General features: G+C 40.0%; 2 protein-coding genes across 3 annotated transcripts; both read left to right on the top strand.

Moving 5' to 3' along the window:
* Positions 1-228: 228 nt before the first annotated feature.
* Positions 229-4803, top strand: LOC116256041 (transcription factor MYBS3-like). The gene is made up of 3 exons (XM_031632178.2): positions 229-741; positions 3769-3977; positions 4068-4803. The coding sequence occupies exons 1-3, from the start codon at positions 435-437 to the stop codon at positions 4587-4589; spliced, it is 1038 nt and encodes a 345-aa protein (XP_031488038.1). The 5' UTR covers positions 229-434; the 3' UTR covers positions 4590-4803.
* A 14895-nt stretch (positions 4804-19698) lies between these two features.
* Positions 19699-21967, top strand: LOC116256465 (probable protein phosphatase 2C 6). 2 transcript variants are annotated; one of them, XM_031632835.2, is made up of 4 exons: positions 19699-20307; positions 20700-21014; positions 21199-21257; positions 21432-21600. In XM_031632835.2, the coding sequence occupies exons 1-4, from the start codon at positions 19786-19788 to the stop codon at positions 21463-21465; spliced, it is 930 nt and encodes a 309-aa protein (XP_031488695.1). In that variant the 5' UTR covers positions 19699-19785; the 3' UTR covers positions 21466-21600. The 2 variants fall into 2 exon arrangements, with proteins under 2 accessions (XP_031488695.1, XP_031488694.1); XM_031632834.2 differs by having other exon boundaries at positions 19700-20307; positions 21199-21304; positions 21432-21967.
* The last annotated feature ends 1486 nt before the right edge of the window (positions 21968-23453 follow it).

The following is a 23453-nucleotide window of genomic DNA, read 5'->3' as shown; positions in this document are numbered from 1 at the left end:
AAGGCTGGAAAAGGATTCGGAAGTCATTAAGAAGGATAAGCAGGGCAATTGGGTAACTCGATACCGCAGTCAACGCAAACAGCTAGATAGCGACGCAATTGGACTAGTCGTTTCTATCAAATTCAAGGGTGTTTAAGTAATTTCTCAGAACTTCTCATATTATCTTGGAATTATCCTGTTCCCGCGGTGACAGATCCTTCTAAATAAGAGCGTTGCAGTAGAGAGAGAGAAGAGAGAGAGAGAGAGAGATTGATTTCAGAATCCCTCTCTTTCTCTCTCTCCCTCTCTCCTGGTTTTCGCGATCTGCCTGTCTCGGCTCTGTCTGATACCCGTCGTGGGCTGCGATCGACGGTTGTAGTCGGGAACCTGGATCGTCTCGAACTGCTGACCGTCCATCGCGCTGCTCCGCCGAGTCGACGGGCTGACGAGCGGAAATGACTCGGAGGTGCTCCCACTGCAGCCACAACGGGCACAACTCCCGGACGTGCCCGTCGAGGGGGGTGAAGCTCTTCGGGGTGAGACTCACCGACGGGCCGCCGTCGTCGTCCATGAAGAAGAGCGCCAGCATGGGCAACCTCTCGCACTACGCCGGAGGATCGACGGCCGCCACCGGAAACAACCCTGGCTCGCCGCCGCATGAAGCGGCGGAGGATGGACGGTCCGCCGCCGCGGCGACTGGCTACGCCTCGGACGACGCCCTGCACGCCTCGTGCTCGTCGAGTTGCCGCGAGAGGAAAAAAGGTGAGGGGCTGATTTCTCGTTGCTCTCTTTTCTTTCTGTTACTTGTGGGAGAAGCGGGGAAATCTCTCGCTCTCTGTCTTTGAGTAGATGATCTTGATCATTTAGTCTTGTTTGAAGTTGTCAACCATTTGCTGCTGATTTCCCCAAGCGTTTTCCCTTCTTCTTAAATCTTCAATGGTTTCTAGAGGGGTGTCTCTGGAATTAGTTTCTGTTCCGTGGAACCCGTTAGGTAGAATTGATTCCTATGATTTGAAAACTGTGACTCTTCTGCTCGATTTTGATTCTTGCCGTTGATTCACGGGTGAAATTTCCATATTTTAATGAAGTTTTGATAAATTATTGCTTCATATGTTTTGCGCTTGTAGGAACTTCTGGCCAGTGGCCCATTTTTTTTTTGTCTTATTTTTGTGAGCTAAATTTCGGATTACAATTGGACCTTTTCTTGCACAAGCAAAGAAATTTTTTGCTTGCTGTTTTTTTTTTCGCTTTTATTGTCGTATTTTTCCTTTTGATGCGGATGCAAGTATTTCTGATCTTATTTTGTAAAGTTTTCGCCGCCTTTCTATGCATTTTTGGGATTTGTGCGGTTAAGGCGAATACTTTTTTTTTTTTCGGCCTCTGCAACGTTAAATGGGTTCCTATTCTTTATTTCTGGTTTTCCTTTGCAATAAAGCCAAACCAAATCAATTTGGTCTACATGTAAGTATACCCGTTTTACTATTGTTGTCAATGAATTTTGGTTGGTTACTAGATGGGGGTCGGAATGACCTCTATAAATTGAGGATGAGGGCTGTTAAATTAGTTATGTAACTTGTTTCTAACACGATGTTCTATTCGATTTCTAAGCTTGGTGTTTCCCTATTGGGTATACTGACTTTGACGAAACGCTGGTGATTGTATGTTCTTTCCACTTTTAGTTCCTACATTTTATGGAGATTATGGTACATGTTGGTGGTTGCTATATGATCATATTGGTGTGCCTGAGCCTCAACGCGACTTATGATTAGTTGGATAGAGTAAAACATGAGTGTCCCTTTAGCAAATTGGCTGCAGTTTTGGGCTGAGCATTTCGTGATGTCGTCAAATAAATAAGGACAAACATCAGTCTTTTTCTTGTATCTTCTCTCTAAATGGCATCTGAAATTGTCATGAGTATCTGTCCCGGCTTTGATGGTCAGTTTCGTGGGGTATTACAACTTACAAGGTTTTGAACAAACCTCAAAAAATATCAGGAAATAGGTTTCTGTTTTCTTTTCTCTTAGAGGAAAATACAGAAAAAAATAATGCAAAGAGAATTAACTTTTCTTGCCAATACGAGTCTTCTATGACACAAAACAAAAAATGGAGGAATTTTTGGAACAGAGAAAATCAGAAATTATGAGAAGAAACATAAAGATGAATTTAAGAAAGTAAGTAGGTTTTGTCTTATTAGCATAATAGCTCAATAGACTGATGTTTCCTTTAATCTTTTCTTCACTATTTTACAGTAAGATTCTGTGACAATATCAAAACATTTGCACTTTTTGTATTTGAACATTTAAGCTACATCTTCAAATGCATCCCAAATTCCCAATCTGAAAATGACTATCAGGTTGAAGGAAAACCTGGCAACTAGTTGTGTTCTTCAGGAACTCTCTGCTAACTTGAACGTATTGCTGTGCAAACTAATTTTTGAGCTGTGGGCTGCGGTTAGTAGTTAATTGCTTAGATATCACTGGCATGCTGCAATATGATGGGTCACATACAAGGATCACCTGATGAGATCTAGAACTTTTCTCAGTTGACTTGTCTCAGGCTTACAACTTAGTGCAACATATTGCACTTCAACGTATTAATATCACTTCACTTTTCCTCCCAATTAGAAGATAAGTCGAACTGTTGTATTTAACTTATTGGGAGGAAACTGTTATTTTTCTTTGAAGTGATCAGAAAGAGTATCAAATTCGATATTAGTAATTTTTTGTGGTTTTCACATGGAGTACAGCATTCTTGTCCATTTGGAGCTGAAGCCACCAAATCGATTTCACCAGTTTGTGGACTGAATTTTGTCAATATATGCTCTAGCTGATAACTATAATCTGAATGATTGTGTGAGTAGATTCTTCGAGGTTCTACAAGGATTCAGAGGGCTAGCTTTCCTTTTGGAAACCTCTTTTCTTTGATAGGCATCTGATAATTAATTTTAATTACCAAAACGTGGTATGTGCTTGGGTAGAATTTCCTGATCTGCTGTGACATATCTTTCCTTGTGCTTTTCTTGTTGAATTTTTTCATCAATAAATATGCCTAAGAAAGTATCTTGGACATAATTTGTTGTCATTACTCAGTAGAGCTATGACATTGGCAAGTGCTCTGGCAGGCAACTTCTTTGTATTGTTTCAGGAGCCTTGGCGAAAGTTGCCTTTTTGCTGCTGTGGTTAGAGTATTGGACTTACTTCCATGCTTTCATTCTGTTGTGTTACATCAGAGTAGTGTTGGTGTTCTGTAGCTTGCCCGCTTGACCATATGGCTAATCAAAAGTCCTTCGTTTCCCTTCATCTCTTGAACAAATGATGAAAAGGTAAAAAATAAATAAAACTCTGAACTAGAACTCTGAACAATATGTAGATACTAGTTAATCATATAAATGCTTATGGGGAGGATCATGGTAGTGGTACTAGATGAGCATGCCACGATAGACTAGTATTATACTGAGGTGCTTTGCCTCGCTACCAAATTTTGGATGTATGAGAAGTGGTTTTGTTCTGTGAAACGTTGTTAGCTCAAGGAGCTGGGACTAGGAATATTCTGCTGCGCTGATGGAGCAGAAATGTTTGCCAAAAGGTTGATCGCCTGGTGAAAGCTCGTCAATCAGTAAAACGTTTTCCAAGGGATGTATGATTTATGAAGTGCAGAACTTGTTAGATTTATCATATATGTTATTGTGCTTATTATATTTTTGCTTGCTTCAGGATTTGCAGAATATGCAAACCTACTTGTTGATTGTCATCTTTGGTAATTGTTGTATACATTCCCAAAAATCTTCAGGTATCCCTTGGACTGAGGAAGAACATAGATTGTTCTTGTTAGGTCTTCAGAAATTGGGCAAGGGAGACTGGAGAGGAATTGCCCGCAACTTTGTGACATCAAGGACACCCACGCAGGTAGCAAGTCATGCACAGAAGTACTTCATTCGGCAAACCAACTCAACAAGGAGAAAGCGACGATCCAGCTTGTTTGACATAATAGCTGATATGGTAGGTTAGATCTGCTGGTGTCCCTACATTATCCTCTTCATACATGTTAGTTAACATGTGGTGCTATGGACACATTTCACTTGTCTGCAGTCAGTTGACCAACCACCAGTAGCAGATGAGCCACGCCTTGTTTCTTCTGCCAGTGCTCCATCACTGAACGCAGAGACCGATAGCAGTCCACTTCCACCGTTTGGGCTTCCTGTTGACCAAGAAAATGAATCTGTTGAAACATCTCCAACTGAACCTCTTGAGGCTGACTCAGCTGCTGCTGCTGCTTGCCCTCCAATCCCAGCGGCGGTGCCAGCATTTTTCCCACTGTATTGTCCAGTACCCCTCCCTTACTGGCCCCCACTTTATACCATTCTACCAGGGAAGGATTCAGAGACGCATCCTGTCTTGAAGCCAACAGCAGTTCTCTCCAAAGATCCCATCAATGTCGATGAGCTTGTTGGCATTTCCAAACTCAGCTTAGGGGAAAATTCAGCAGAAGCTGCAAGACCGTTGGACTTGACAGGAAAGCTACTTGGAGGCCCAGCAAGGCAGTCAGCATTCCATGCAAACCCATCTGCTGGAAGGTCAGGCTTGAAAGGAAGTGCAATACATGCACTCTGATTTTCAGGTGCTCGAGGAAGAGGGTTAGGTGCCAAAAATTCTCTTCCTCTTTTGAAGTCTGGGGGTAACTTTGGACACGGGTTGTGCATTGGTGCTGTGGTAATGTGTGATCGGTAGATGGATCATGCTCATATGAATCTTGGCTGTTCTTCCATTAAGGGTTTCATTGTCTTGCTTTGAACTTTCAATGTGGCTTTGCACAATTTATTCTTGATATTCTTGTCTCCCTCCTGCTTCTTCTGATTCTCTAGATATAAAACTGCCATTGATGCACTTGGTGTTAGACTCGGCACCATGGGGTACCACAACCTGGTCTAAGTGGCTTAACAGTTTATCGCTGATGTTACACTAATTGGGAAGTATGGTCCGTCGCTTATGGTCATGGTGGCGTTGAACATTCACAAGGTGCAAACGTGGATTGACTTGATCTTTGTTTCTTTCTAGGCCGATCCATGATGAAGTCTAGAGCCTTAGTAGTTGCTGGTCTGCCGTCCCTGTTTTCATACCATGGACTTCACCAATTTGGGCATAGGACGGTAGGTGTTGGTTGTGTAGTTGGGAGTGGCAACTTCAGAATGCTTCAAGGGGCCTTGAATTCGAAAAGACACGATGTACTTTAACTTGGTTGGCTTGCTGTGGTTAGGAACTCCCCTACCAATTGTATTAGAAGGTATGCCGGATATCGAACTTTTTCACTTTCAATTTGAAGGCCTTTAAGATACTACTTAGAGTAATGCTTTTTCTTTACGAGGTCTAACGTATATACAGGTAATGTTAAGTGCCTCCACAGGAATCTGTTTACCTGTTAGTATGTTACCTGATAAGACTATCGTGGTCTTCTTTATTGTAGATGTTGACAAGGCTGCGAAAGGCATATGCATGTAGTGGATGTGTTAAAGAAGAGGTGACCTTATTTCAATTCAGCATTATCTTTTGTCCTCTTTAGTGTTCAAACATACACATTTCCGAAAAACCGAGCTTTCAATTCGAAGGCTTTTAACCTACCACGTAGAGTAATGTTTTTTTTCTTTACGTGGAACACATATAGAGGTAATGTTAAATGCGACCAGCACACCACAGGTCAACTTTAGTATGTTATTATCCTGATATGACTATCAAGGTTGGTCGAGATTGGCGAGGCTGTGAAGGGCATATGTATGTAGTGGGTGTGTAAAAGAAGAGGTGTCCTTATTTCAATTCAGCATCGTCAGCTTTCCTCTTTAGTATGCAAACATGCACATTAAAGAATGATCCAAAGAATAGAAAGGGAAACAAAAAAATATTAAACATGCATATTCTAGGGCAATACAACTTGGCCGCAGTGACCCATATTCTAGGCAATATACTTATCCAAGCTAACAGTGGATGGCTTAGGTTTTAGATGGTCGAAAGTTTTTGTCCGCTAGATTTCCAGAATCATCCAAGTAGAAATTGCAAATCAGCTTCAAGTAGCTGTGGATTATTTTGTTTTTGGAAATGTGCTGTTTTTGCACAAATATTGGGTTTCCATACTAGAGAGTGGACACTAAAACCTGCGATCTGGAACCCTATGTCTGATTTTTTTTTTTTTTCAAATTCTATTCAACAGTAATGTAAATTTCCGAATACTATGCTAGAGGCTGTAACTTTTTTGTTGTATATAGATCCTATTTTGTTGTCAATAAAGGTCAAAGGCCTCACCCCCAGCAGGTGCTTTGTGGAAATTGTCTCGGCTAGTTATTTGCGAAATTAAATTATCAGGTATGAGAGCAGACATTGAATGCCTATGCATGCATTCCTTCTATAGAGGTTTTAACTTTTTTTGTATATTACTTATTTTGTTGTCAATAAAGGATGGGAGCCTAACCCAGCAGATGATTTGTGGAAATTAAGTTACCAGGATATGCGAGATGGAAGTTGCATGCAATATTAGACAAGAATGCTTGCATTCAATATCTGCATCTCTTACCCAGCAGATAAACAATCGTGAACAGGCAGTCAAGCCTTAGCAGTTTCGGAGAAGGATTTGGCATCTCGCATTTGTTTTCCATATCAGCTTGTCCACATCTTCTGGAGTACGTCTGCTATGAGGAACCTGCCGGCTTATCATACCAGAGCCCATGGCACAAGAGAAGAGGCTGGGCTGCATGAAATTCTAGGTTGGCTATGACCAACCGATATACAAGTGTGCCTGGATGGATAGGGGGAAGAGGAGAGGTGGGCCTTTACTCGGGCAATGGAAATAGCCTCGCACTCATGGCCCCTGTTTCTAATATGCTCCGGATTGACAGATCTATTGTGGCTGATATGACCTTCTTAAAAGCTGGCCAATACAAGGCTGGGCCTATATCAGCCAATGCAGCCCCATGACGGCCGGTATGTTTAATGAAAGATAAATTTAACATCACTAAAGAAATTTAAGTACATTTAGAATCAATTAAGAAATTTAAGTTAATCTTTATAAATAAATTTAACATCACTAAAGAAATTTAAGTAGTACATTTAGAATCAATCAAGAAATTTAAGTTAATCTTTATAGCCGACTCCAATTGCCAACATGTTGGTTTTCACTGTGGAAATCGATATTGCAGTTTACGCAATGGTGAAACACATGTATGGTGTCGGGTAGGTGTCTCGGATTTGGGCTAATCAACTACAGAGATAAGAAATCAGATTTAAATTGAAAGCAGTACAGCCAAGAACGGAAAAGAGGAAAAAAGGGCTCCAAAATCATTTTCAGACGGCTTACATGATTAATACAATGATTTGATGCCGAGTCTTCACAAGTACTCCTCAAGGTTTAGGTCTCTCAAGGATGCTCAAGAACCGAACTATAACTCCAGTTTGGAATGGAAAATTCTCGTCATGCCCAATGTGCAGGTATATATATTATGTATCGTCCTTGTTCTGTAAGTTCTGGTCATCCATTCTTCCCCTGTCTAGGCCTTGATAACAATATAAAGGTCGCAGTAATTTAAGTCCATCTTGACAGTTGGGGAAAGAAAAAAAAAGTACGAAGATTTTATATATGTTTATGTTGCTTCATTTTTAGCCGCTGCCATTTTGCATTAAGCAACTGCCAAGCATAAACAACTATGTGCAAGGTCTTATTTGCCTTTATTCTGGCAGTAGTTGCTCTCAGATACATGCCGGTCTGCCTACTCAAATGCCACAGGTAGAAGACAAGGTCTTCATACGCGATCTCTGCGCTCCCATAATTCAGTTGTAATCTCTAAGTTCATTCTTTGTACTTCCCCAGCTTTACTTGAATGATATAATAAAGTTAGCAGGTACTTTCACTTGATGCAGATGGCTGTCCTATTTGCTTATATTATTCTGTACCACTGCTCATTATACAATCATAATATTTAGTTCTATTATTTTGTATTCCTGCTCCTAATTATGCGATCATAAACATATAAAACTTGACAAGCTGGAAACCTTAAAACTCAAGTATGTACACTCATCCGTGTTGTCAAGCTACCATCTTCGCTGGAATATACTTATTTATTCATTACTATATTTCTTTAATGATTAATTGGTGAGGCAAAGCAGATGCGTTCACTGTAATTGTTTGTCTTCCTTCCATTAGGCAATTAAAGACTACTTTGTGCCTTTTCTTTTACGCTTGTGCGATTCAAAACCAACATCGTTAACTTGTGTTCAATTGTGATTGGTTCTCCTTTACCATCCAGCCATCTCATTCAACCTAATCCAAAAGTCATATTCTTGTTGTCACAATCTTGATCAGAACCCTGCCAGTTATACCTGCCATGTTGAAATTCTTGCTTGGGCACACTTGAAGTGGCTGCAACTCATTGGTTTTGGAAGATTTGCACTGAAGATTAGTGGGTAATAGACTCAGCACTCCTCGGGGATGATTTTCCATTGACCAACATCCTAATTCTAAGATCAATCATCAATGTTTGAATAATGGACGTTGCACCTAATGCAATTATATCTGTTCATAAACTGTGTGGCTAAGGTTGCTGCAATCATCAAGACTGACCAGGCCAAGAAATTCTGTCAAGCAAGAAATTTTCAAAAATGAATCGAGAAGGATGCTGGGCTTTTAGTTGTTGGTGAACAGGCCAAACATTAGTTGAGAATTGTTTGTTGGCCATGTCGTCAAGCAAGGGGAAGATGGCAAAATTTGTCTCAACCTTGGGAAAAGTAATTTCTAAAATGCTGCTTTCAACAAGAAAAAGAAAAAATATTTTACGGAAAAGTACCTGTGATGGTACCGGGCTGTAAGATCACTGCATGCTTAACTTGCAGGTAAAAACCACTTCTTTTATGGTACAATGAGCATAGGTGTGTTTCAAACTGAAGGCGCATCTTCAATGCGCCTCCAAACCCACCCGCTTGTGCTATTCCCTTCGAGGCTAGAACAAGTATTTCAGGGGCTAAATATTCATGCAAATTTTTCTTAAAAGAGTTAATGAGTATCGACAAGTTAGATTGTCACCATATATGCGGAGACTGAATCTTTTGTAATGTAAAAAAAAAAAAAATTGCTGATGTTGATTCTTTTTTTGGTGGGTAGTAATAAAAAGAAAACACACATATCTGGTTCTTATTAAGATTGTGATGACAGGAGATGTCCACATACATCTGCTAAATTTAATAAACTTGGCATTCTTCACAGATGAGAAATAGTTGTTTGGCTCCAGACCGAGATATATATCGACCATAGCCAAACCATATAAGATTCTGCGTTTGATTAAACGACTCCCATTTTAACAAGAACAAGAATTTTGATTCTAAAATTTCAGTGATTCTTGCCAATCAAACACACCCTAGATAACTGGCAGTCTCTACAAGGTGTGCTAACAGAGATTCCCCAACTGGTAGTAATAATTTTTACTTCAGTAAAATGTATTGTGGAAAAGCAATGGCCCATTTTACATTGGTAAAATTTCCTTAGGAGTGAAATCTCACTCCCTCCACTAAGATGAAATTCGTCCTCCGTACATTTGTGAAGGTTAAAGTGCAGGAAGAAAAAGTAGGCCTTGAAAGGTGAGTTGACCTTCTTTCTTCCCTGTTGTTTGATTTGTCTTTTTTCTTTCCTTTTGGGTGTGGATTTGTGGCTCTCGTGGGCTTTATGTCACCAACAATTTCTTAACATAAATGTTTGAAAATAAAGTAAGCAAATAAAAAACATATCTTTGTCACGAGATTGAAAAGGAAAGAGAGGTTTCCAGGTGAGTGATACTTAACTACCCACCATCTTAAAAAAGATCGTCTGAAGGGCTCTCCATTCTCCCTGCCTTTGAGTTCTTGCATTCGTGATCGCAGCAGTATGCCGTTCAACTTATGTACCACGCTCCACTACTTTAAGATGCAGAGACAAAGAGAAAGGGAGGGTTTCAACTGTGATCTAAAATGTAAAACATTTTCCTCCCGCCGGTGCTTTTCCGGTCGGCTGACGTAACTGAACGGCAATCTCTCCACCGCCACCCGACGGCCTCGTCCTGCAAGCAACAGGAGAAGTTTAACAAGGCAAGAAACCTTTTCCTAGGAAATTTTTTCCCACTTCGAAACGTGGCTGCATGATGCTGCTGGCGTCGTCTTCTTCCTTGGCGTTCTGCGATTAAAGAAAAAGCAGCCTCTCAGATTTTGACAGGGCAACTACCATGAACGTAAATCCAAATCAAACATAGCATGCAAGGGGTTATAAACTGCATGCGTTATTTAATAAAGATTTTTTTCCTCTAAAGTAAACTTAAACTATTGAAGAAACAACAAAAACGATTGTCGTGTTTGAATATTTTTTATGTTCGGCTGTTGGATCCATTTATATATTATGAACAGTAAGCGGTCAAATGAAAGTTCTTTGAAACTTGAACATGTTTATGTAATTGGTGGATTAAAAGTCGGGCATCTTTTCGGTAAAATATCCCTTTTCTATATATACGACAGCTCGACGTCGACAGAGTGAACGAGATTCTTCATCTTCCGGAGGTATTTGATGGGCTTGAAAGAAAATGTTTTGAGTTGTAAGAATAAGTGAAATTGTACCTGTTCTATGTCTTTGAAATCAAACAGTCGTGTTATATTACATAGAAAAATTAAGTTTTCGGAGGGAAAACGTGGATCTCATAACTATTTACATGGAAAAGTTCACCCCTCTCCTGCTATCAATCACCAGACTTTGATTTTTATCTCTTTTATGATTTTCAAACCAACCAAAACAAGTTAAAATCAAAGTTAAAGCCCAAGAGGTCGATACGACAGTCAATTAGAACGGGGGCTCCTAGGCAACCAGTTTTTGTTTTCAATCAGATTTGGCTTTAACTTTTGAGCAGTAGGATGAAGTTTTCTTCTGCCAAAAAGTAGAACAATATAAAGGTGTTCTGTTGGTTTTGGACCGCAAACATATATAGTCTAACGTTTAGCCTTCTTTGTTTGACTACAATATGGATCAAATCAGCATCTTAATAAAGTTAACGTGGCAAGTTTCTTTGTCATTCTTTTTGTGAAAACTTTTATCACTCTTTATAGTAGCCATTTGTGAAGGTGTTCCTTTTTACATGTTCACCTCGCATAATTTCCAAATACAGCGAATGGCCAGGTTCAGAGCCTTACCCTCATCTGTCTTTCTCTCTCCTTTTTCTTTCAACAGTCCTTGAAAGCAAAATCAATAGTTAAAGTTCATTCTTGATTGATCTGATCCTGCACCTAAAGGTCTACAACTATCATTCTTCTTCAATTCCACACACACACACACATATATATATATATATATATATATATATATATATATATATATATATATATATATATATTATTAACTAGATGAAAACCGATACTTACAGTACTAGCCACATCACCTTGGTGGGTCATCTTTTCCTTGCGATAATGTTATGCATCTGCCCTAAAAAGTGGATTACATTCTTTTTAAAGTGTCTAATGAATATAACCAATTCTTGGGTTTGATGCATGAGACAGTAACATAACGTCACTATTCCCAAACTGCGATAAGGTAACAACTGACCATGTTCGCCATTGTTGAACTCTCCATAATATTATGGGCGTCCTCCACTAAACTCCGCTAGAGAGGGAAACAAGTTGGCACCATGGAAGTTCTTTATTTTTCTTTGGATAAGTGCAACAAGGAGCATAACATATTTAGCTGGTCAGGTGGAGGTGTGGTAAAACGGTTGTGTCTCTGTTTCAATTCCTATGAGTGCTAGGTCTGGTCTGGCATCATGTTGATGATGCACTTATGTGCTGGCCCCGACGCAACCCTAGACCTAAAAGAGATGACAAAGCGCTGGCCCCAACTCAACCCTAGACCTAAAAGACATGACAAAGAAGAATGGAGCTTCAGATCTCTTTTGGGCACAATGGTTGTAGGCAGCCGTCGTCTGCAGCCAAATCTCAACGTGAAACAAACTGTAATGCAATGCGTGCGCCATTACAACTGCTGGGAAAGAGGAGATATACATAAATTAGCGACGCTTTTTTGTCAACGGAAGGCCAATCAATGGCCATGGTTGTCAGCCAGTGTAATAAATAATGGGGACTCCAAAGCTATGGTCCAGAATGTACAAAGAGTCGGCCGTTGCCGTTAGAATAGGCATGGGCGGCGAATCGCGCACTCTTTTAGGGAGAAAAGGCTGCTTTATTTTGTTTGCGTCTTTTAAAGCCAATGAAAAGTAGGTGTAACCAAAAAACAAAAAAAAGGAAAAGAGTAAGGAGGCATTTGTGCTCCAGCTTAGTAAAATTAGTTTATGTTTTATGAAAACCTAACTTTTTAATGAGTTTTAGAAATTTTGTTTTTTTTTTTTGTGGTTTCGGGATGACACATCCAAAACTTGGTTTTTGAATAACTTAAAAGGGATTAAGTTTTTCACTTTCTTTTACAAAACACAGTTTTGTCAAAACTGGGGTTTTTTTTTAACCCAGTTTGATGACACCCAAACACTTCAAACATTAGGTTTTAGAGACAAAACTGGGTTTGAGTGCTTGGGTGCCATCAAAACTAAGTTGACAAAACCAGACTTTGTATGAAAGAGTGAAAAACCTGAACCCCTTTAGGTTATTAGGTTTTGGATGTCACCCAAAAAAAACAAAACAAAGTTTTTAAAAATCATTGATAAAACCTAGTTTTTACAAAACTCAAACGCCCCTTAAGTTTGTTTTGACAAAAAAAGAGGAGGAAAATGCCAAGTATTTAATGTTTCCATATTGTATTTTTTTTTTTGGAATGGATGTAATTTTCATATGGGTTGAGATCAAGGGGTTGTTTGGTAATAAGAAAAGTTTGTTACTATTTCATAAATTTGCTTCACAAACTAAAAAACCATAGTATTCACAAACTAAAAAAACATAGTATTAAAACATTCTATGAATTTGGCCTAGGACGGATTCATGGAACAATAACAAATTGCTGCCCATAACAATTGACCCATGAATGCAACTCCATGTTTTTAAAGTCTCTATCTGAGTTGATTTGACATCTTGATCTTTAATGTTTTTGTTATTATTTATTCCTTTTGTTGGATTGAACCTCGTGAATCGTGCTGTGTTTTAGTTGTTTTTGCTTCCACATTTTCCTAACAATTTCTCATTTTTACGGTCTTGAATTTTTTAAAAGATCTCTGATATCATGAGTTTTTCCCTGAAATGATTCAGTTGTGAATCAATTTTCAGATTTTAATGAATGTTTTTTTTTATCCAAAATACATTTCGCTTTTGGTGACATAACAAAGCATGCTTGATCTTAAAGTTCTTTCATTTAATTATCTGTTTTAAAATTAGTTTAAACACTTAAATAAAATTAATTAGAACTCAGCCGTGTTTTTGTTATTTCATCAAAGCTTAAGCATGTGTTTATAGGCTTCAATCCCACAAATTTTTGTCACAGTTTCAACCACAGAGTAAACACGGAAGTCAAGGGATTATATTCAAATCACACTTGCCCTTTACTATAATCTAATTTATGGGATCTCCACATATCCCACTTCGAGTTCAGATTTGAATATGAATAAAGAAACATCTATACCATATCTGAATCCAATTTTTAAGTTCATAATGTGAATTTGACCTTAAAACTCAACTAGATCCCAAACAAATTGTGATATGTTAATACCTGACTTTCAAATTGCATGAATATTTCTATTGTCATAGGAAATCAATTTGACCTTAAAAGGGAGGCATATCACTATTCCCAGTTCTTTTCTTTTCCCTTTTCATTTAATAAGGGTTCAGAAGTTTGGTAGGGAAAACTTGTGACTAATATAAAGGCAGATATTCCCAAGTAGCTATGTTATCACAAGGTCAAAGTGAAGTGTACTACCAAAGGAATCTCAAATTATGTTTTACTATTCAAAGTAAGCCAATGTGTGGCCAAAACTTGCGGTCTGTTCTCTCACTTCAATCCATAAAAAAGAGATGTTAAACTTTTTGAAACAGGTGGTAAGCAATAACTTTTTGAAACAGGTGGTAACAAGCAAGTAGTAAGATATAATCCGCGAGTGGTTTGGTGCAACAGCTTGGATTAGAGGCTGGTAGGCGGCTAGACCTTGGTTCAGGTATTCAGGGTGTCAACCTCATGTCTTGTAAAAAAAAGAAAAAAAAATTGCGGGAACATAAATTAGAGCGCACCAAGAGCAGTATCCCGGAGCATTAAAAGCAAGTTTGGTATCGTTGAGGAAGGGAGGTTTTGACTCTCTGACAAGTGGTAGGATGAATACCCCTTCGGGTCACCTGCAACTAGCAAGATCAAAAGTTTGGACCAAGTCTCCAATTCAAGTCCAGATCAAGTTTCAACTCTTAGTGCGAACCCTGTCGTTCTCTTGGTTGAACTTTTTGGTGTGATCATAAGGCAACTCTACATTGTCATAGGAAAGCTTCATTATATATATATATATACTGAAAGAAATTGTAATGTGAATATTTCTACAAACTTGATATAAATCATCTTTGGCCTTCATATACTCATCCAAGTTGTTGCACACATAGTTATCCCGAAGGAAAAAATTCGATAAATGTCTCGCTTTCCTTTCTTTTAAAACATTAATTAAGCATCTTTACTTTACAACAAAAATAAGTCATATGAGTATGGGTACCGTTCATATATACATTTATACATGAGTGTCCTTTTTGATTTTAGTGTTTTAACCAACTTAAGGCATATACAAGTATATAGATATGGATACAGACATAATAATTTTAGAAAATGTAGGTTCTAAGTTACACTAAGACACACACACACACACACACACATATATACATATACATATATATATATATATATATATAAAATAGCACTAGAAAAATTAAATAAAGTAAAACAAAGTAGTTTGACTTCTGTTTGAATTAAAAGTTACCCAAATATATCCAAACACCTACTTTAAGTATATGTACATTATTGAATTACCCATCAGCTCCAACATTTTTCAATGCACAATAGAAGGAGGGCCATGCCTAGGGATGTCAATAAAATGGATTTGAATTGGACATAACCTTAACTATATCCACTTTTTTCCGGATATTCACATGTTTAGATTCACCTATGAACAAACAAAATAGTCATATCCTAATTTAAAGCCGAATCCAAAATTCGATTTCACAATCTGAATCTAATTTTTAGATTTATATATGAATCCGAGTCTGAATTTTGAATCGAACTTGGCCGATTTCCAAAATATAAAAGTATTGGATATATATGATACTTGTTTAAAAATAAATCCGATCCAAATTCATATCTGAATTTCATCAGACATTTGAATATCTATGAATCTACTAAATCCGATCGAAAGTCATTTCTTGAATCTAAATCATAGATAGTAAGTTCTGTTTCATATCCTCTTCTTTTTTTCGACATGTTGTCCGATTGATGTCTCTACCGTGCCCACTAATTTTTCAAACGTTGAAACCATGTTTTCCAAATTTAAATGAGTGGGTATGGTTGTATCGTTGATTTCTTATTGGTTATGATGTCAAAATGTCCACCTTTTTTTGTACAAGCAAACATGTGGCTTTCTATTTTCGAAATGTACGTCAATAATATAATATAATATAATATCTCGTATACATGTCAAATCCAACAACCGAGTGGCCGTTTCTTATAGAAAACCAACTCAACAGATCACGTCGTCTTTATTATCCCAGGCAAAACTGATAAAAGAAGAATCTAGAAATGTTGTGGATTTACTGGATCCCACTGGGTGAATTGACCCGATTCAGTCAGGAGAATAAGGTTCTACGTTTGATCGCACACCTGTCCCAACTCGAGGTCCTTGGGTCTCGACTCTCGCCCGCCCAACAGCTTAAGATCCGGAAAAGGACAGGTTGGACCATCTGTTGTTTACGTGATCGCTGGTGGAACGCGTCCAGATTGGACCATCTGTTGTTTACGTGATCGCTGGTGGAACGTGTCCAGAACAAAATTCATGAGCATCGTTTGTCTTCTTACGGCGGACACGTAGAGTTTGGCCTTTCCGGTTTTGAGAGGCGTAACGTAGCTAGGTGGATTAGTTGACCAGTAAAAATTCAGTGCTAGTTCTTAGGACTTCAAACAACTAATGCACGATATTTTAATTAATGGGTGTCATATTTTTTTTAGATCCCAAAAGAGCATGAAACTTACCTCTTTGAGATATCTCTTGATTTGCAGGATAAGGCTGAGAGAAAAAATTAAAGAAATAAAGTGTAGACAGAAAAACTTTCCATCATTTTGAAATGAGGGTTCTTCAAAAACTGAGAAGCGTCTATATGAGACAATTTTCACCTGCAATCAGGCACCCTCTTAGTATGCATGCACACTAAATTGGGTTCAATTTTTCCTCTGTTCAAGTTTCATATGTGTTTGTACTAAATACTGTTAATAAATTTGTCTGGACTTACTGGATCCACCATCAACTAGAGTTTTCCCTTATAGTTAGAGAAGCGTCCACCATCAACTAGAGCTTTCCCTTATAGTTAGAGAAGCGTCCCTATGTTCTAAAAGGATTCTTTTCCCATTACATTTAAAGATGTCAACAGATCGGATTCGGACCGGATACATCTTTAATCATATCTGTTTTTTCGGATATTCATATATTCATATTCGAATTTGAATTTGAATTCGAATAAAGCAAAGTCATATCCGAATCCAAAATCCGATTTTACAATCTGAATCTGATCTGAATCAGATTTTTATATTTATATTCGGATCCGAATCCAAATTTTGAACTGGATTTTGCCCATTTTCAAACATTAGATACATGTTACTTGTCTAAAAATGAATCCGATCCAAACCCGTATCCGAATCCGATCGGATGCCATTTATTAAATCTGAATCCGATCCGATTTCTTAATCGGATATTAAATGTTTATCCATATCCCATTTTTTTAAGATCGGATCGGTCGGATATCCGATTCAAATCGGATATATTGACATCCCTAATTACATGATAAATGCATGCATTTAAGCTAGTGTTTCTATTTCAAATTAAGGCTAATTATTACCACTATTGAAAGAACCCATTAATCTAGTTGAAGCTTAAAAAGTAAGAATCTATAAGTTATAACCCGATATTCATTGATTGATTAATTATACATTTGCTACTTCATAGATTCCAGTACCTGGTCGACTCATAACTGGGCATGCTTGAATTACCAAACGTGGCCAATTTAGGCTATATTGGCGTTCTTCTTCATACAAAAATATTAATAAGAAATACCAATAATAACCTTTCGTATTTGTAGGTAAATGACTAGCTCTAAAATCGGATACAGGATAATCCAACACAACGAAATCTCCCGCCCCTCCTCAAGGAGCTTGTTCTTTTTTAACACTTCACTATTGATATTTTTTGGAGCAAGCAGCAGAGCTAGAACTTTCTGGCTGAGGAGCAGTAGAGTCAACAACCAGGGTCTGGTGTTGGCACCCTATATAATAAATGAAATTATTATAATGTAACTTCACGTCCTATTAAATATATTTTTTTAAAATTTTTGGTGTGGGCCACTGCCCACACCTGCCCCATGTATCTATGCCATTGTTTGGAACTTGAAAGCCAGGTTTAAATCAATATTGCATCGTGGAAGGTGTTAATATTTTCATGGGCAGCAATTCCAAGAGCTACCTCACCAGATGGTTTATGTGGAATCCATGTGGTTCCCATTATGAACAGGGTTGGGGTTGTTCTTGGATTTGGTTCGCTCACGTCCAATCAGATATTTCAACTTGCTATGTGTACGGGAGCTAGTCATATCTAGGTCCCGATATGATTAACAAATCCACCCATAAGGAATCAACTTGATCACCATCAATAGAGAAAAGCAATGAGAAAAATGAGGCAGAATAGTTAAGTTGTCTAGTATTAATTAACAACTCTTTCTTTAACTTTTCTCTCATGTATGAATGGCCTTGCAGCGCCCATGTTAAATAACCAAAATGATTCCTTATGAATCTAGGACTCTTTGCGGGCCTAAGACCGTCTGATGCCTACTAATTTCTCTCAATGAACCCACCTTGTCGGCCTATCATTACAAGTTTATAAATATAATGGCCTGAGAAAAAAATGTCATAAGTTCAAAATCTCAGTCTTGTCAGCAGCAACAGTGTCGGCTGGCATCCCCTGCTTGTTATGTTCATTTAAAAATTAATTGAAAAGTATTATGAATTCCTAGAAAGACAATACCAGCAATTTTTAAGAGGTCACCCAATTTTAACCCGCAAGGACACCAGTCTCTTAAATTTTTTTATTTTTAAATGAGCATATATATATATATATATATATATATATATATATAAAAGTGTCACATCAAATATGAGTATTTTTAATCGGTGCTACTCCAACTCCTTTTCTTGCTCTACTACTATACCGATACGAGACTCTCTCATTGTGAGGCTGAAGGTTAACGTTCTATTTTGTAGGATTACACTAAATATAAGTACCAGCAGGCAGGAACATATTGTCCACTGCTTCATCAGACCAAAGTCTTCTGACATTGAAGCTTTGGCTAAAATCAAGTTTGAATATAATTTTACTACAAGCTATACTGGCTCCAATTTCTTTTGGAACATTGGGAAAGACCGATAAGGTACAGAAAAGAAAATTTTACTTTCAGAGTGTCTGTTCGACTAGCCATCTCCCACTTTACCTTTATTTTTTTTCCACTCAAATAAGTGCTATACCTTTTAGGACAACTCCCCAACAAGGGTTTGAGGCAGAATATTCGTTATTAATTATTATGAGAAGCATAAAAGGTCAGCCGCAATTTTTAAGCTGTCATGTTTTGTCACTAAATAATTTTTTCAAAATGAATCTCTAAGTGAAGTGGATCTTTTTCTCCACCGCCCCGAATAAAAGCCATTCCCCTCTCACCCCTCACTCCTGAGAACATACGCATGGAGTACGTACCTTTTTTTGACGTTTAGATAGGCAGTGCACGTAGATGGGGGCGGCGACCGCAGTTTCCGAACTTCGATGCCCTTGGTGCGGCCCCGGCTCCGCCTTGCCATCCTGATGAAAGATAATAATAATATTAAAAGAGTTACAGCATATGACTTCTGTTGTACAGGTTAACCCAGGTCTCGATCAAACCCCTATTCAACAATTTTTTATAAAAGGTGTGGTGCTTACTGAAACATTAGAAAAGCAGGTTTGTTTTAGAATTATAAGTAAAACGCGGGGCCAAAAGGAGAAGTTTCGAAAGAAAGAAAGAGGAAGTATTGAGGTCGGCCCAACTCTGTCCTGCAAACGGGAACGGGGATTCCCCGATCTCCATCGGTTCACATATCCGTAATTCCATCTACACCGTCCCTTCCGCCGATGGACGGCAGATATGGGATGATGGTGAGGTTGGTAAAAAATAAAACAAGCCCTCCAGGAGACCTATGCAAAGCAACGGAAAGCCTAAAATATTCAAATAGAAAACGGAGGGCGAAGGAAAGGGAAAGGCAGCAGAGACCGACATGGGGAGACACGTGTTCAACGAATGGGAGAGCTTGACGTGGGAGTCGGGCCGGCCTCGATATCCGACGCTTTTCTTGCCTCCTGCCGCTCCGTCTCTCTCTCTTGTTACTTTATTTCCTTTTCTGTGCTAAATTTTCGGATGCGTGAGGCTTCAAACCATCGCCCCACACGTGTCGAGAGATGGTCTCTTTATCACCTCCATTTATCCACATAGACAGGCACACACGCACACCTCCCCCCTCCTTCCTCTCTCTCTCTCTCTCTCTCTCTCTCTCTCTCTCTTATGGTAAAGCAGGCGTCGGATGGGCGAGGGGAAACGCTCGGACGGCAGGCAGAACCCGCCCGAGAGCGACGGGAAACCAGCGAGCGACCCGCCGTCTCCGGCTGCATTGGCAACCAGCGACGATGACACTGGAGGTTCTAGGACGGAGTCGAGCTCCTTCTTTGGCTCCGACGACAGCCGTTGCACCAGCAGCTCCGGCGACATGCTCGGCGTCCTCGCGACCGACACGGAGCAACTGCGGCTGCTCCAGATGTCCGACGTCGGCGCGGCCGCGGAGGAAGAGAAGGTGGCGGAGGAAGAGGAGGCGCCCGCTGTGGTGGTCAGGAAGAAGTGTATCGGACGGAGCGGCTCCGTCTCTTGGGGTTCGTCGTCGATGGTGGGACGGAGGTCGGAGATGGAGGACGACATCGCGGCCGGACCGGCGTTCCTCAGCATCTCGTGCGAAGATTTCGGGGGGTGCACGGCTGCTGGATCGCCGGCGGCAGTCGAGCCCTCGCCCATCTTCTTCTTCGGCGTATACGACGGCCACGGCGGCGCACAGGTGCTCCTCCATTCGCCTGTCGCTGTGCTCTTATCTGAACAGAACTGCTAAGAAAAAAATAACTTTCGTTCTTTATTTCTTGCTACTTTCGAACAGGTGTCTCCATTCTTCGTTTTGTTCAAATTTCTCCCGAGCAATAGTGAGGAAGTAGACAAAGAAATATAAGTTATTCAATCTTATGATCCCCATTTTGCTACTATCCCAGTTCTTTCCCGAAAGCAAATGAGTGAAAACTTTTTTTCTTTTTCTTTTTTTTTTTCAATCTATGATCTCCATTTTCGATAAGCCGTCTCCATATTACACTGGTTTCCTTTCGTAAAAATGTTAAGAAATATTTTATTTTTACAATCTTTGAGAGGTTTCCGTTGTTCCTTTTTCACTGGTGGTCGTAGGTTGCGAAATATTGCGGGTCGAGGCTTCACGAAGCTTTGGCGGAGCAGTGGGGACGGAGGACGGAGACGGCCGGACACGAGGGCAGTAATTGGAAGATGAGATGGGAGGAGGCTCTCGACAGAGGCTTCAAGCGGGTGGACGGGGAACTCGCCGGTGAGTTCGACGAGGGCGGGCCGATTGCGCCTGAAATAATCGGATCGACGGCCGTCGTCGTTTTGGTGTCCCGGTGTCAGATCGTCGCATCGAATTGTGGCGATTCCCGGGCGGTCCTCTGCCGTGGCGGTCAGGCTATCCCTCTCACTTCCGACCACAAGGTCTGTGGCTCTTTTGGTCGACTTCTTTCCCTCCATTTCATGATATTGTGGGAACGCGTCCAAGAAGAATCTGAATTGAAGATGATCTCAAACTAACTTTTTTCGAATTTGCCCTTTTGCCTTAGTACTCGCGATCATAATAGTTTCTGTTTTCTGCCTTTCTACTGGACCAAAAAAAAAACAGCCTAATAGAGCAGACGAGCTCGCCAGGATCGAAGCGGCCGGAGGAAGAGTGATAAATTGGTACGGACCAAGGGTTAACGGAGTTTTAGCGATGTCGAGAGCTATAGGTTTGAAGTTTTGATTCATTTCGTGATTTCTTCCGTCTTTTCCCCATATTCCGGTCTTAGTTCCTGCTATTTCTTGGTTTATGGATGTTCTTTCGTGATATTTCTTGTGATTTCCGTCCCGATACAGGAGATCGTTACTTCAGACCCTGCATCATACCTGATCCGGAAGTCACGTTCACAGAGCGGTCGGCGGACGACGACTGCTTGATCGTGGCGAGCGACGGCCTCTGGGACGTACTCTCGAACGACGAGGTGTGTCGAATCGCCAGACTAGGCCTCCGCCGGCTAAAACACTGCTCCGCCCCGGCGGACGGGCCCTCGCCGACGCAGGCCGTCGCCGATCACTTAACCAGCCTCGCCTATCAGCGCAGCTCGTGTGACAACATCTCCGTCATCGTCGTCGACCTGAAAGCCAGGAGAACCCGGAGAAGACAAGCCGATCCGTCGTCCGCCGCCTGAGATGCAAAGAGGAAAACCGGGAAAATAAAATATTTTTGTTTCCCGGCAAGATCGCCTTCGGCGTTCTTTTTTTTTTTCCAAAAAAAAAAAAAAAAAAAAAACACGCCGGACAACAAGCCCTTGACATCTGGATGGCGACGTCTCCCGTGCACTTTCCCTCCCTTTTCTCGGTCCGAAACATCCTTCCAGAGTCGTTTTTCTCCCTTCATCTTTTTCTATGGAACTCATGAGAACGGGAAAACTATATATTATACAATAATAGTCTATGTACTATCTAGGATGTAAAAAGCTGCGTAAAGTTCTTAGTTCTTACCGTGCGAAATTCTTCCACTGTAAAAAAAAATTGTAAACCAGAAAGAGAAAAAGAAGAAAAAGATTGCCGTCGAATAACAATCTCGGATGATTCTCCGTCGCTCTTCTTTTTTGTCCCGTCTCCTTCCCTTTCTCGTTTCTTCGCCTCCCATATTTGCCACGGCAGCAGAAGCTTCCTCGGCACATGTCGGCAGATGCCCGGATCAAGCGAAAAAGAAAGAGGGAAATCGATCGAAAGTTCTCCACCGTCGATGGCTCCTCGATCTCGTTGTTACTCAGCCAGCTGTTCCATACCGGCAATGGCGGGCAAACGTCCACATGTGAAGAAATTTCCGTTTCATTTCCCGCGGATTTGGGACGGCCCCCAGCTTTTTCAAAGGCAGCATCTCAGCCGTCCACGTTGATCTCAGTACGGGTCGGGGTGAGGGCGACCCGACCCGCAGGGCGCGTGGCGGTCCGGCGGAACCTCTCCTCCTCTTGAAGTGGACGTGTTGTCCATCAATCAAAACGACTTCTGAGGGCTGTTATAAAAATCAAGACTTGCCAAACAAAAAGTGGTTTGATTTAAAGTAGTATTTTCCGGCAAACTTAGTTTGGAAAGCTTGCTCTCTCAATGTGATGACTTAGTTTTCTGTCTGATGATCTTATTTCCTGGAATCTCGTTGCTCGAGCTTTCCTTGTATGAAGAGGTGAAACTCAAATCGTAAGGTGGATCAAGACCCAGATCCGAATAAACGATTCCAGTTCCAATTTGTCGGCTGGTTCATGAATTTTTTTTGCCAAACCCGATTCTTTTAACATTTATTGTTAGTTTCTCTTTACATAAATAGCCAATTATTCGATTGCAGGCAGAGTTTCGGGGAACGTTTTTTTACTTCATATTTGAAATCCATGGATTTGATGGGGATCTCATATGACATGCTTTTGGCAATGTTATTAAAGATTCTTAAGTAAAATCCACTCTCAAGATCTTTATTTTTCGTTTTTGCCTGATTTAAGTTTGGAAGGAGGAGGGTCTAATCTTAAATCCATGGTTCTTAAATCCTGATGATTTTATATAAGAAACAATCAAGTGCAGATAATACATGAGGAGGTCCAATTTTTCTAAAAATAAGAACATTTGCTATATAATGAAGTGAGTTCAAAGTAAATTGGTCCTTTTATATCATACTTAAGTCTTAAACTAATCCTAATCTGAGTTCATACTTGAGATGAACTCGGCGACATGATGATATTTTTCCGGAGGCAGATCGGATCATGAGATCAAGTTAGGATCATGCATGTCCTGTTCATAGATTGGACTTACTCTTCATCCCCACTCAGCCAAAATCTTAATGCATCAAAAGAAAGGGAAAAGTTAATGCTTTACCATGACAAG

The sequence above is a fragment of the Nymphaea colorata genome, chromosome 6, assembly GCF_008831285.2.
Source record: "Nymphaea colorata isolate Beijing-Zhang1983 chromosome 6, ASM883128v2, whole genome shotgun sequence".
NCBI classification, from domain to species: domain Eukaryota; kingdom Viridiplantae; phylum Streptophyta; class Magnoliopsida; order Nymphaeales; family Nymphaeaceae; genus Nymphaea; species Nymphaea colorata.
Note: the sequence above shows the minus strand (reverse complement) of the source record. Positions and strands in the feature narration are given on the sequence as shown.